The 13,237-nt window shown below is 52.9% G+C and overlaps 2 protein-coding genes across 2 annotated transcripts; one reads left to right on the top strand and one right to left on the bottom strand.

The window, feature by feature from the left end:
- Positions 1-669: 669 nt before the first annotated feature.
- NOL9 (nucleolar protein 9) lies at positions 670-7,849 on the bottom strand. The gene is made up of 12 exons (XM_083802783.1): positions 7,631-7,849; positions 7,335-7,560; positions 7,020-7,147; positions 6,637-6,775; positions 5,981-6,077; positions 5,137-5,234; positions 4,193-4,354; positions 3,722-4,010; positions 2,723-2,834; positions 2,195-2,372; positions 1,315-1,448; positions 670-995 (listed from the first exon to the last, which is right to left on the bottom strand). Exons 1-12 carry the CDS (start codon positions 7,832-7,834, stop codon positions 867-869), a joined length of 1,896 nt encoding a protein of 631 aa, XP_083658909.1. The 5' UTR covers positions 7,835-7,849; the 3' UTR covers positions 670-866.
- A 52-nt stretch (positions 7,850-7,901) lies between these two features.
- TAS1R1 (taste 1 receptor member 1) lies at positions 7,902-13,149 on the top strand. Its single transcript, XM_083802428.1, has 7 exons — positions 7,902-8,103; positions 8,318-8,624; positions 9,057-9,845; positions 10,423-10,778; positions 10,893-10,902; positions 11,019-11,139; positions 12,216-13,149. Exons 1-7 carry the CDS (start codon positions 7,949-7,951, stop codon positions 13,142-13,144), a joined length of 2,667 nt encoding a protein of 888 aa, XP_083658554.1. The 5' UTR covers positions 7,902-7,948; the 3' UTR covers positions 13,145-13,149.
- The last annotated feature ends 88 nt before the right edge of the window (positions 13,150-13,237 follow it).

Raw genomic sequence — 13,237 nt, 5'->3', positions numbered from 1 at the left:
TCATTCCCCAACACCTTTAGAAAGAGACGGATGATACAGTCACATCAGAAGCAGAGCTCTCCTCAGATTTATACCCAAAGCATTTAATCTGTCACAACAGGGTGCACAGCCAGAGCAAACTAAGGCTGAAAAAAGCACGATCACTGGCCCCAGAGGATGCCAGGTAGCACATCTGCTCCTCCAGGTTTCTGAGGCGCATGCACCTTCCTTATGTACCGGGTGGTTTCAACAGGATGGCTGATTACACCTGCCCTTTTCCCCAGAGCTGGGTTAACACAACACGTATTGCCCGGGACCTGAGCGAACTTGGACAGCCCATCCCTCCTTCCCACCAGCATCAGCGCTTCCTACTGCACTGCCACCCCACCTGCAGCCCAGGTGAGGAGGCATGATGCTCACCAACACTTCAGGAGATAACTAGTATGAGAACACTGCAAGCTCTTAAAGTTGTGAGTAAAACTAACTTACAGTTACTGTGGAGGTATACGTGCACCCACCTGCTGTAGTGCGTCAATTCTCTGAAATCTAGAGTTACCTTAAGGCTAGACTTCAGTCAGGAGAATCACTTCATGCCACAAGCTACTACTTTAAGTAAGGAAGAGCTTCTGGTAACCACCCACAGCCATGTCCAAGTCAGGGCAGGCTTTGGAAAAATTCAAACCAAACCACCATTTTTAACGTATTTATTACAAAACACCAAAATACATACTGAAAATATAAAGCATTATTAAAAATTGACATGTTTTAGTATCTACACATTGGAAACTTGTTCCGGGTCTCTTGGAGCTGTGGTAGCCAGTGCTTCTGGAACTACACTTGCCTCTTGCCATATAAGACAAATCCTGCAGTTAGAGGTCCTAAAGGCTTCAAGTGTAATCACACTGGTAAGTATACTCCCTCTTCTTGAAACGCTTCTTCTTTTTCAGCTTCCCAGAGCCCAGAATGTTGTAGTTATATTCAGATGTGACATAAGGGATCTCTCCCTCAATTCCTTCCTGGAAAAAACAAAAACAGGAACAACTTTATGGACCTGTATCTTCAACTGAATTGAAAGCACCTTCCTTTAAACAGACTAACAAGAGTTTAATGGGGGAAAAGGAGAAAGCTATCACTGAACCTATACTCTGATATCTGAAAAACAACAAGAACATTATCTCAGTTGATTTTATGCATTAAGGGCAGTTTCCTACAGATATGACCATCTGCTAATGCCCAGACAGCTCTGGACACACGTAAGCCCCAAAGTAAGAAAATGGAAAATCTGCCAGCAAGCCTAACCCTTTTTTCCCCACCCTCTTCCCAAGCAACTCCTACCTGGCTCACAAGAACGCAGTTTGGAATAGCGATATTTCCAAGTAACAGACAATTCACTAGTCTCAGGTTCTCGGGAGGCACCGGTGTTAAGACATGATAAAGTTTCTTCTCCATCTCAACCCCTCGGACAATTCCTAAGGAGTACGAGAAAGTTCAGTCCTAACTCCACCAAATCACTTCAGACTCTATAACTGAATATGGCTGAAGCTCTTTGGATAAGTAGGTTTTCCAGAACCAAGAAAGGGATTTAAGACATCTTGAAAAAAAATAACCCTGCACTTGTGTATCCCACTTTTCCAACATCTCCGCATACATAAGAGCACCTAACATCTCAAAATGCCTATCCTTGTTCCTTGTTATGTTCCTACAGAAACTCAAGGTAGCTCCTCGAAATTGGAACTGAGTCTTCACAGCAAACATCAGTACTTAGAGAAATCTTTGCATGTTTCAGGCCACAAACGCTACAGTTGCAGCTCTGTTTAGAGAAAGGAAAACATTCCCCCCCACCAGCTGTGAAATAACAAGTCCCACAGACAGCTAAAGAATTTTGTATAAGCCCTTTGGAATCTTCTATTGAAAACATGAATCCAAAAAGTGAGTAATTTGTCAAGCTGTGAAAGACCACGTAAGAGAAGCCAGCTACAGAAGATGCTGCTCAGTGACATTCTCCTTAACTGCTACCACAAGTTACAGAGAAGTGAAGGACTTGAAACACAGCTTGTAATAAAAGACAAAACATGTTTTTGATTGTTCTTAAATCAAATCCTACTTTTCCACTTGTTTTTGATGGAATTATCTACTCTACTCTTTCCATCCTGCAATATACCTGTCAAAACATGACACGTGAGAACATAGCTTAAGGTTTCCCAGGCTCACTTACCAAAGCCAAGGCAATCACAGACCGGTGTCTGTGTCAGCAAGACTGGCCCATCCGTTTGGCATCTGATTTCGTCTGGTATCCTGCAGAGCCCGACCCAGCTGGCATTCACTGCATACATGATATTGGTAGGAGCAACATCAGTATGAATAACCCTGAGTGCAACAGCATTAAAAGGTACCTAAGGGGAAAGAAAAAGAACTGTTTCATTAGCTCAACATAAGTTTGGTTTGAGTTCAGAGATAATTCTAAGTACACAAAACCTGAACCACCTCTCTACAGAGAGACATTATCTCAAAATACAGTTTTGACAGGTAACAACTGAACACACAGAAAACGTGCCACACCGACATCTCAACAAAAACCTCATGTTTAAACACCCTGATCAGCTTTTTACCTTAGATTACAGAAAATTTTCCCTTCTCCGGAAAAAAAAAAAAGAAACACTCGAAGTACAAGCAGAACTAAATTAAGTTGCTAAGAATTAGACTCCCTGCAACATCTTCAGGTCTTTCAAAAATCCTCATTTACCTGGTATGGCACAAAACTATGCAGCGGAAGTACTGATCCTATGTCTGGAGGCTGCAGCTGACCAAGGTAACCTAGTATTGACATGTCACGTAAGATGCTGCTATGTACTCGCCTAGAAAGATAACCACAACAAATCAAGAAAAGACAGCACACACACAAAGCAATTCAGCCAGATAACCCCCAGACATTCCTGAGTACACCATGCAGAATTAGCTACTATTTCATACAAGTTAAGTTTTTAGAACTTGAATCTTTGAAGAAAATTTAGAGCCCTATTTTTGTTACCTCCAAGGAATCACAGGATTTTAGGGCATTTTGAAGAGGCACGAGTAACCAAATGTATCTTAAAAAAAACAAACAAACAACAAAACCCACAAAAACAAACAGAAGTCTTATTAGAGAACATTTTCCTTCTCCAACCTTGATATTCATACAGCTGTGAGACACAATAGTACACTTGCTTTCTTAAATAGCTCTTCAGGGAAAGTTGACTCAACAGAAAGCATTTAAAATGGGCAACAAAAGAGTCAAGGTCCAGGAAATCATGCCTTTCAAAAAGGCAAGCAAATTGACTTGAAATGTCAGAGAAATTAACATGACCATCTAGGTCTGTTAGAAATAGGAAAGGAACTTCCCAATTCGGGGGGGGGGGGCGGGAAGAGACAGTATTCTGTAAGCATAAAGTATGCCCAGTGTAAAAGTCTAAACAACTTATAGCAGACACTGGAAGCAGCGTATGGAGGAACAACCCCCCCCCCCCCCCCCCCCCCCCAAGAAAAAAAAACAGAAGAAACTGAAAAAAAACCCTCAACCACCTCCCACCAAAACACAACAACAACACAACAGGCAAACTTATCAAGAGACAATAAACCTTATAGCATCTGAACAATGTAACGGGGGCACTGAAGGCCTATGCAAGAGTTCTGTCATTAATTTACTGTCAGGACTAAGCATACTTTTATTAAGCAAATTAACCACCACACAGCACTTACTACTTACGCTTCACCTGCAACCCCAGCTCGAGGGAATTCCGGATGGATATAGAGCAGTTTATAGTCAGGAACTGATGTATCTTCATCCCCTTCAGAGGACTTCCAGCTCTCTGCTGCACTCAGATTCATCTGCTTGCTCTTGGCTTGCTGTTTGCCTTTGGTATACAGGCCAGGAGCCAGATGAACGTACTCCGGGGTGAGTGGAGCCATGGCTTTCCAGTCGTACACATCCATCTGAACAACATGAGTGGGCGATAACAGCCGAATCATATCGGTCAGAAGCAGCAAACCCTCACCTTTAGGAAGCAGAGAAAACTTGATTATTGCCACCATGTAGAGAAGTCTCAGTGCTGTTACGGAAGACTGACAATAGCTCAAGCGCAGTAAACTGTTGTTTTCTTATTCTAGACTCTCGAGGAAGCGTAGAAGTATACTGCTTAGGTTCACCATCTCTTCAGAACAGATTCATCATGTTTACCTTTTACCCAGCCCATAGTGTTGATGACTAAAGGCACTTCCTTCTTGTAGGAGTTGAACACATACTTCACAACATCGATGTATCTTTCTGTGTCCTGCTCACAACTAGTCTGTCCGTAATACACCATCTTATGTGGAGTTTGCTGATGAGTGAATGGTGGACCTGAAAATACGAACAAGCCTCTAATACTTCCAGTAATTCAAATGCAAACCCCCATTCCTATTAAGTACCTACAAGCAATGCCTTTTGAAATACACTCTCTTCTTTTAGCATTTTAACAGTCATTCTTGTATAGTCTGCACCTACAGAGGAACTTGTTTTGCAAGGCTCCATGCAATTTTTTTTTTTTTTTTAAGTATTATTTATTTGTTCATGAGTTCTAAAAATTCACAATCTCCTATGACAAGCTATCCAAAAAGCAAACCACTCTGATAATATCTTTTGTAGACATGGACCCAAATTCACAAAACCACAAATACTAACAGCTTCTCTGGCTACAGGGTTTTTTTGTTCACTTGTTTTTTTTCCCCCCTCCAGTGAGAACAGCCCCTTATCTATACGGATCTACTTGACATTTCTCAAACTAATTATACCTGCAGACACTAATAACTAAGACAAGTTTTCCCAAAGCGACCCTACAAATCCGAAAGGTTGAAAATCGACTTTGACATGTCACAACCTGTTCCACTGCCTTATAAACACAGATCTTCCCTTTAAAATACAGGGGAAGAAAAACAAGAAGGGAGAATGGCTCCATGTTATTTATCAAGATTTTCACATGGAGCTTACACAACCCTAGCAAGAAAACTTTTATAGGCTTTTATTCTTTACACGCACCTTCAGTAGATGTGGCAACTTCCCCTAAAGTACAGCCCCTACTCAAGAAGCACCTTCTGGGAATTAAAGATGTTTCTGGCAACTGTTGAAAACAGCAAAGCACGTACCAAGAAACGGCTCTGTTACGTTGCTTAAGGACACGCATCCAGGCGGCGTAAATTCTGTTTGACCTATGTCACATTCCATATATTCAACAGAGGGAAGGCTGCAGTGAAAGAAGCCCATATATTAGCATCCACTAGAAGAAAAAGGACATGACTTTGAATACATCAGAGCACAATCCGATTTTGTTCCAGGTCATCAAAATTAAACTAAACAGTCAAACCACCACTTGCTTATGCCCTTCCCTCACTTGAGCAAATGCTAAGCAAGAACTTAAAGGGCTCAGCTACACCACACTTTATATCATATGCTTGTATGACAATAGCTTCACACCTATCCAGTCTTAAGAGCAACTAAGACAATACATGAGAAATGGTACTAATCAGTGTACCACCTCTCTCATATGAACTGGGCACTCTGAGATCAGCTATTTGAGATTTATGAACTCTGTAATCCTTATTTTAAGCATGCAACGGCCAAAATAATAAGCTTCTACACCTTGTTCTGCCAAGAATCTTGAGACAATAACAAGTCATAACCTTCTGTGTATTTTTAAATGTTATAAATCTCAATTCATTACTAAACCCTGTTTGGTGTCCAAATAATTCATATAGTCCAAGTTGCTGTTAGTAGTATTTCAATAGAAATATTTCAGTATGCAGCTTTTCTGCAAGATTACAGAAAAGACAAGAAAACAGAAAACTAGGCTTTTTTTGTGTGTGTGTTTTCAAAAGAAAATATACAGTTTCCAGTGAAAACAACATTTTTGAGTATCTTGGCAGGTAGTTTTCTTCTTCTCTTAAATCACATGCAGTACTTAAAGAGCCACAGAATATGAAAAAAACTCACTGATTCAGTAACAGATTAATCAGGTATCTGTTAAATGTTGACTTCCCAATGCTTTTTGGACCACACACCATAATGATAGGTACACCTTCATCTTCCGCTGGGGGAAAAGAAAAGCATACTCTGAAAGAAGCTGACAGTGAGTTATTCTGATGTGCCCTATTTACATAAATTTGTGAAAGAAAACAACTTGCCAAACCTACAGAATCTGTGGTCTGACTATGAGGTATTTTAGTAAAAAAAAAAAAAATCCTTTAAAGAGCATGTTAAGTTTATCAATATAAAGGGAAGAGGATCCTAGAAGGAGGAGAAAGCTCTAATACTACAACCCAGTTGGTATTAATTCCAATTGCTCATGATATTTTTAACGTTGTTAGATAAAGAAGTAGATGTTTTTCTACCCACTAGAAAGAGCAAAACCAAAGAGTTTTGACATCAAGTTGAGAAATACCTTTATACTACTGAAGTGGTTATCTGGCAGTACAGACATAAACCCAATCAAGGTGGTATATAAACTCAAGTTACACACTATTTCGAGAAGAATATGACCTTTAATCAGTTCCTTCTAAAATGCACTCTTCCCTATAATTATAACTTATGAAAAACTCTGAGTTTTCTTTTTTCGAGCATTAGAACTCTGCCAAGTGCACGCTACTCACCACAACATGCTTGTATTAGCTCCTCCAGGGCTAGGAACATGCTCTCGGACACCAGCAGTCCATTATCAGGGCTACATTTCACGATACCAACGGATGCCAGAACTGCATCCTCCGTCGTGAAGCTAGACTCTTCCTTTTTCTATTGGAGAGCAGAAAAAAAGGTTGGGAAGACACGTGTAAAGCCATACAGGTGCATACTCTGTGCTGCTGGGCACTGACAGGACTGCTGCAGGCACACTAAGCGGGGCGGCCCCGCGCGTGCTGGCTCCTCTCGCTCCGCACGACGCCCGTTTTGGCGAAGGAGCAGCAAAGGCAGCGTAACCCAGCCCCGCCGCGACGGGCGCCCGGGAGGAGCAGGCAGCGCGGTGCCCTCCGGGACTCACCTGGGCCTCGAAGAGCCGTGAGAGCGGCGGGAGGCTGAGCAGGAACCGCGTCACCGGCGTGTCCAGGTGCTCCAGCAGCACCACGGCGCACTCGGGCGAGAACCGCGCCATCACCTTCACCCGCGCCTCTGCGAGGGAAGAGCGGGGCCCTCAGCCAACGCGAAATGGCGGCCGGGCCCCGCACGCCTCGCGAAATGGCGGCATCCCCGCAGCGCGCCGCACGCGAAATGGCGGCCGCCCCGTCCCGCACCGCGCCGCCCCGCACGCGAAATGGCGGCCGCCCGGAGCGGCCCGCGGGCCCCCAGCCCCACTCACGGCGGCGGACGCGGTGCGCCCGCATGGCGGCGCGGGCGGCGGCGCGGAGCTGGCGGGGGTCGGCGGCGGGCGGGCGGGCGGCGGGCAGCGCCTCCAGGGCGAGGGCGCAGTGGGTGGGCGGCGAGAAGACCGGCAGCCCCGGCTGGTGCGAGCCGATGGCGAAGCCCAGGACGCGGACGGCGCCGTACAGGCAGCTCAGGCGGCACTTCCCGGTGAAGGTCAGCGCCTGCGGGGAGACGGCGTGAGACGGCGGCCCCGGCCCCGGCCCCGTCCCGTCCCGGCCGGGCGCTGCCCACCTGCTGCGGCGCCAGGAGCAGCACGGCGGCGCCCTCCGCCGCCTCCACAGCCACCAGGCCCGCGTCGGCCGGCGGCACCATGCCGGCGCGCACGAAGGAGGCGGCGAACTCGCGCCAGGCCGCCTCGGAGCGGCCCCCGCGGGCGGCGGAGCGGGCCGGGGCCCGGCGGGGGCGGCGGGCCGGGGGGCCGCGCCGAGCGGGCATGGCCGCCGCAGCGCTCCGCCGCCTCCCGCCCCTCTCGCGAGAGCCGCGCCCCGCCCCGCCCGCCCCGCGCCCTTAAGAGGCGCCGCCCGGGCCCGGCGCCGCCCCCGCCCCGCCATGCGCCCGCCCGCGCTGCTCTGCCTCGGAGCCTGCCTCGGCGCCGCCGCCGCCTTCTTCAGCCGCGACGGCGACTACCGCCTGGCCGGGCTCTTCCAGCTCCACGGGCTCGCGCCGCGGGCCGCCGCCCGCCCGCTCGTGGACGACTGCGACGAGTGAGTGCCCGGGGGGGGGCCCCGGGCGCAGGCGGCGGCGAACGGGGCTCGGAGCCCCGCGGTGAGCCCCGCCGCGCTCCGGTGGCAGCCCGCCGCGCGGCTCCGTCCCCTCCCGCTGCTCTGCGCCCCGGCCGCTCGCAGGGCACAGGCACGGTGACACGAGGCGGCTCGCCTCCGGTACGCGGGGCACAAGAATACGTTTGTGTTTGCACAGTGCTGCTGCCTTCAAGAGCCACGGCTACCAACTCTCCCAGACCATGCGGTTCGCCCTGGAGGAGATAAACAACTCCAGCTCCCTCCTCCCCAACGTCACCTTGGGCTACGAGATCTACGACACCTGCTCCGAGTCTGCCAACATATACGCGACGCTGCGCGCCCTCGTCCAGAAGGGGCGACACGACATTGAGGTGCTCCACGCCTTCCAGCACTACGAGCCCACGGCCGTGGCTGTCATCGGGCCTGACAGCACCCAGCTGGCCCTCACCACGGCCGCTATCCTGGGCGTCTTCCTTGTGCCAGAGGTGAGCTTTGCTCCCTCGCAGCAGCAGCAAGTGCTGCGGGGGGTTGTCTGTAGGAGCCAAAGGAAAGAGCTCCAGAGTGCTGATGGTGTGAGGGAGAAGTGGGCTTGGGGCTGAGGAGCAGAGGGGCAGAGGAACAACCTCAGCTGCCAGTGCAGCCCCTCTGCCCCCGCAGGACCTGGCTGCAGCTTTGGTCCAGCAGCATTGGCTGGGCACGAAGAGCTGACAGGCAGGAACTGTGCCCAGCTCCCTGGCTTTCAGGGGCTTCTCTTGTGGCAGTGCATGGCAGAAAGTTTTCCGGGTCTGCTGCCTCCCCAGCTCTAACTCCCTTCAAAAGACCTGCTGCTCGTGGAGATTCCCCCTACCACGGCAGTAGATCCTCCTTGTGTGTCACTGCCTGGGGAGGGCAACCCCTTCTCCTGGCTTCCTTTGCAGATCAGTTATGAAGCCTCCTTGGAGACACTGAGCCTGAAGCGGTTCTACCCCTCGTTCTTGCGCACCATCCCCAGCGATGGGCAGCAAGTGAAAGCCATTGCACTGCTGCTGCAAAGCTTCAAGTGGACTTGGGTTGCTCTGCTGGGCAGCGACAATGCCTACGGCAGGGATGGGCTAAATGCCCTCTATGAGCTGCTGGTCGCAAGTGACGTGTGTGTTGCCTACCGAGGCATCATCCCCACAAACAAGGACGCCAGCAGCCCAGAGCTCCACAGGCTGGTCGGAATCCTCATGGACATCAGGGTCAATGTCACTGTTGTCTTCTCCAATATAAACGGCGCCCACCCTTTCTTTGAGGTGGTGGTGCAGAAGAACATCACAGGCATGGTGTGGGTGGCCTCTGAAGACTGGGCTTTGGCCCAAAACATCTGGCAAGTGCCTGGCATCCAAAATATCGGCTCTGTGATTGGGATGTCAGTTGAGCAGGCAGAGTCTACAATGCTGGAACGCCTTGAATCTTGGAAATACGCAGAGGAAGGCGCTGCGTCTGAAAGTGCTGGCAGCACGGGGGCAGGTGGGGAAAACAGAAGTAGCAGCAGCGAGAGTACCTGGCCGAACTGCACCCAGCAGTGCCCAGGATGCCACCTGCTCGCCGCTGCCCCCAACATATACGACGCTCAGGCCTCTAACAACGTGTACTCAGCTGTGTACGCAGTGGCCCACGGTCTCCACGACCTGCTGGGCTGTGCCTCGGGGGTGTGCAGCAAAGACAGAGTCTATCCCTGGCAGGTAAGAGCAAGGTGAAGAAGGCTCTTCTTCACCCTGCAGTGTGGATTTTCCCCCTGTGCTTAGGGGTTTTCCATCAGCCTGGGAGGCTCATCTCCAAGCAGAAGACAGCAGGGCTGTTCTGGCAGCTAAGGCACTATGACAGCACTCGGGACTCTTGAGTCCCCTGCACTGCTCATGGCTGTAAGTCTCTTGGTCTCTGGCCACATGGGACAGGCACAGATCCTCTTGCAAAGGCTCTCCCTTAACTGATGTCTCTAGCCGTGTGAGACTGCTTTCAGCCTTCCCTGTCTCTGGCCACTACACAGTTGCTGCCTTGTGGGCTTCAGCTGCTTGTGACAGGCAAAGCAGCCTGAATGCAGACCTGCACTTTAGATCATTCCTGTTTCTCAGCCACTAGCCCCTTTAAGAAACCTGGAAGAGACTTTCTGCCGCGGGAGGCATGCTGGTTGTTGGGGAATATTTGAGAGGAGGCAGAGCAGAGCAGGTGACCTCCAGTACATCTCTCTCTGCTGACAAGACTCTCCTCAGTGGGAATCTTGTCATCGGGATCAACTCTGCTCTTACTCTTGTTTTACAGCTCCTACAAAAAATCAAGCAGGTAAACTTCAGCCTGCACAACAGCCAGATCTGTTTTGATGCCAATGGGAACATTCATAAAGGTTATGACATCATCATGTGGAATTGGAGAGGCCTGAGCTGGGCTTTTGATGTGGTCGGAACTTTCACTGTGAACCCTGACAGGCTGCTCCTTAACCGCAGCAAAATCCTGTGGCATACAAAAGATCACCAGGTACTGTTCTGCATCCACATCTTGTTTATTGTGTACTGGCAAGCTAATTACATCCCAACACTAGTTCCTGGGTATTTTCCCATTACAGGACAAATACAAGGGCAGATGGAGGCAGTATGCGGGGAGGGTACAGGGGGCGATTCGCGTTCTTAGTAATGCCTTTCATCCTTCCAGAAAATAAGCAGGGTGTGTGCTAAAAGGCTCCCAACGCCTACTTTTACCTTCAAACAACCTAATTTTCCCACTATCTCTGGAAGAAGGACAACAGCAAGCTGCCCGGTGGCTGCCCATCCTGGGCTGCTGTCTGTCCTCTTGCCTGCCCCGTTCACACTGCCCAGCAGGCCCTGCCTCCACCTGCCTGATCGCCGCTGTGCTCCCCGCAGGCTCCCATCTCCATGTGCTCCCAGCCCTGTGCTGCTGGGGAGAAGAGGCTGCAGCAGAACCGCCACAGGTGCTGCTTCAGCTGCGTGGCCTGTCCAGCAGGGACCTTCCTGAACAGAACGGGTCAGTAAACTCTGGGCAGCTTCTGCCTCCCCTTCCTGCTCAGCTCCTCTACCCGCACCCTTCCTCCTCATCTCATCAGCTCCTTGCTGCTGTCTTACCCTTCTCCTGCCCCCAGCCCCAGCAGCTACCTCTTTTTTCTCATGCTCTTTACCCCCTCTTTTCTATCAATCTTTTTTCCTCCATGTGGCCAGTAAAAACCTCTGAGCTCACCTAAATGCGGTCAGTCTGACTTCCCTGTTTGCTTACTTGTGGGTATGCAAAGCCTACACCCTGCTCTCAGCCCCATGCTTTCCGGGGGATGCTGCCAACAGGTTGTCCAGCACAGCCAAATAAATAACTAGCGGGGACAGTGCCAGCAGAGCCCCTTCCTTTGCAGGAAGGGAACAAGGGACACCTGGCTTGACAGCTGTTTCCTGCACCGCATCCTCCAGGAGGGAAATTGAGCCCGGTGTTGCCTTTGTGCCCTGGATTGCACTCACCATTGTGGTCACCAGCAGCTCCCACGTCCTCAGGGCGTACGAAAATGTCCCCTTCCTGGGACCGGCAGCAGGGATGCCCTGCCTCATTAGCCACCACGATAAACCCCCTTGCCAGCACGTGCTCCTGGTCCCTGGGCAGCCTTAGTCCGCATTTGCAGTGAGGGTGACAGAAATGGCCGGCTCTGACTAACAGTGGGAGCAGGGAACCCCTAAAGATCCCAATCTGCATTCCTCGTCCTGTGGCCGGGCCTGCAGGAGAGCTGCTGCAGACCCTTCCCTGCCTTGGCAGGTCACTGCTGCGTGCACAAGCCCCTTCCCGTCCTGCAGCCCGTGCTCCCCTAGGCCTTGTCCCACCTGGCAGCGGACTTTTGGGAAGTCCTCTAGGGGAGCTTTTGGGAAAAGGGCCCTCGCTGCTCCTGCAGGCTCAGAAGCACCTGAGGGGAAGGAGCGGGACCAGAGGGGAGGGCAGGTCCCCTAACAGGCGGCCGGGGGTGCGGGGCACCGTGGGGTCAGGGTGCTCCCCCAGGGCAGGTCACTTACCGGGGCGCGCGGCGCGCAGCGCGGCTCAGCCACCGTCCGGGCGCGTGTCTCCTGCAGACCTTTACGCCTGCCAGGCCTGCGGGGCGGACGAGTGGTCCCCGGCGAGGAGCGAGGCTTGCTTCAACCGCACCGTGGAGTTCCTGTCCTGGGCCGAGCCGCTCTCCTGGGCGCTGCTGGCCCCCGTCGCGCTGCTCCTGCTGCTCCTGGCCGCGCTGGCCGCGCTCTTCGCCCGGCACGCCTCCACGCCGGTGGTCAGGGCGGCGGGCGGGCGGCTCTGCTTCCTCATGCTGGGCTCCCTGGCCTGCGCCTGCGGCAGCCTCTTCTGCTACTTCGGGGCGCCCACGCGGCCCTGCTGCCTGCTGCGCCTGCCGCTCTTCGCCGTCAGCTTCGCCGTCTTCCTCGCGAGCCTGGCCACGCGCTGCCTGCAGCTCGTCGCCATCTTCAAGCTGCGCGGCCGCTGCCCGCCGCTCCGCCGGGCCTGCCTGCGGCGCGGGGCCCCGGCGCTCTTCGTCGCGGCCGCCGCGGCGGCGCAGGCGGCGCTGTGCCTGGCGGCGGCCCTCACCGCCCCCCCGGGGCCGCGCGGGAGCCGCGACGTGGCGGCGGAGCGCCTGGTGCTCGAGTGCGGCGGCGGCGGCGCGGCGGGCGCCGCGGCCGCGGCCTTCAACGTGGCGCTGAGCGGCGGCTGCTTCGCGCTGAGCTACGCGGGCAAGGACCTGCCCGCCGGCTACAGCGAGGCGCGCTGCCTGACCTGCGGCCTGCTGCTGCACCTCGCCTGCGCCGCCGCCGCGCTCTGCGCGCAGGGCGCCTTCCGCGGCCGCTCGGCCTCGGTGGCGGCCGTGCTGGGCGCGCTGGGCACGCTGGCGCCGCCGGTGGCCGGGTACTTCGTGCCGCGCGCCCTGGCGCTGCTGCTGCGCCCGCGCCTCAACACGGCCGCGCACTTCCGCGGCGCCATCGGCAGCTACGCGCGGCGCCGCGCCGCCCGCTGACCGCCCCGCCCCGCCCCGCCCCGCCCGCCCCGCGCGCGTCACGTCCGCCCCGCCCCGCCCCGCCCGCGTCACGTCCGCCCCGCCCCGCCCCGC

Source organism: Anser anser (assembly GCF_964211835.1).
Source record: "Anser anser genome assembly, chromosome: 17".
Lineage (NCBI taxonomy): Eukaryota > Metazoa > Chordata > Aves > Anseriformes > Anatidae > Anser > Anser anser.
The sequence above is the reverse complement of the archived record's forward strand: the minus strand, read 5'-3'. Positions and strand labels throughout refer to the sequence as shown.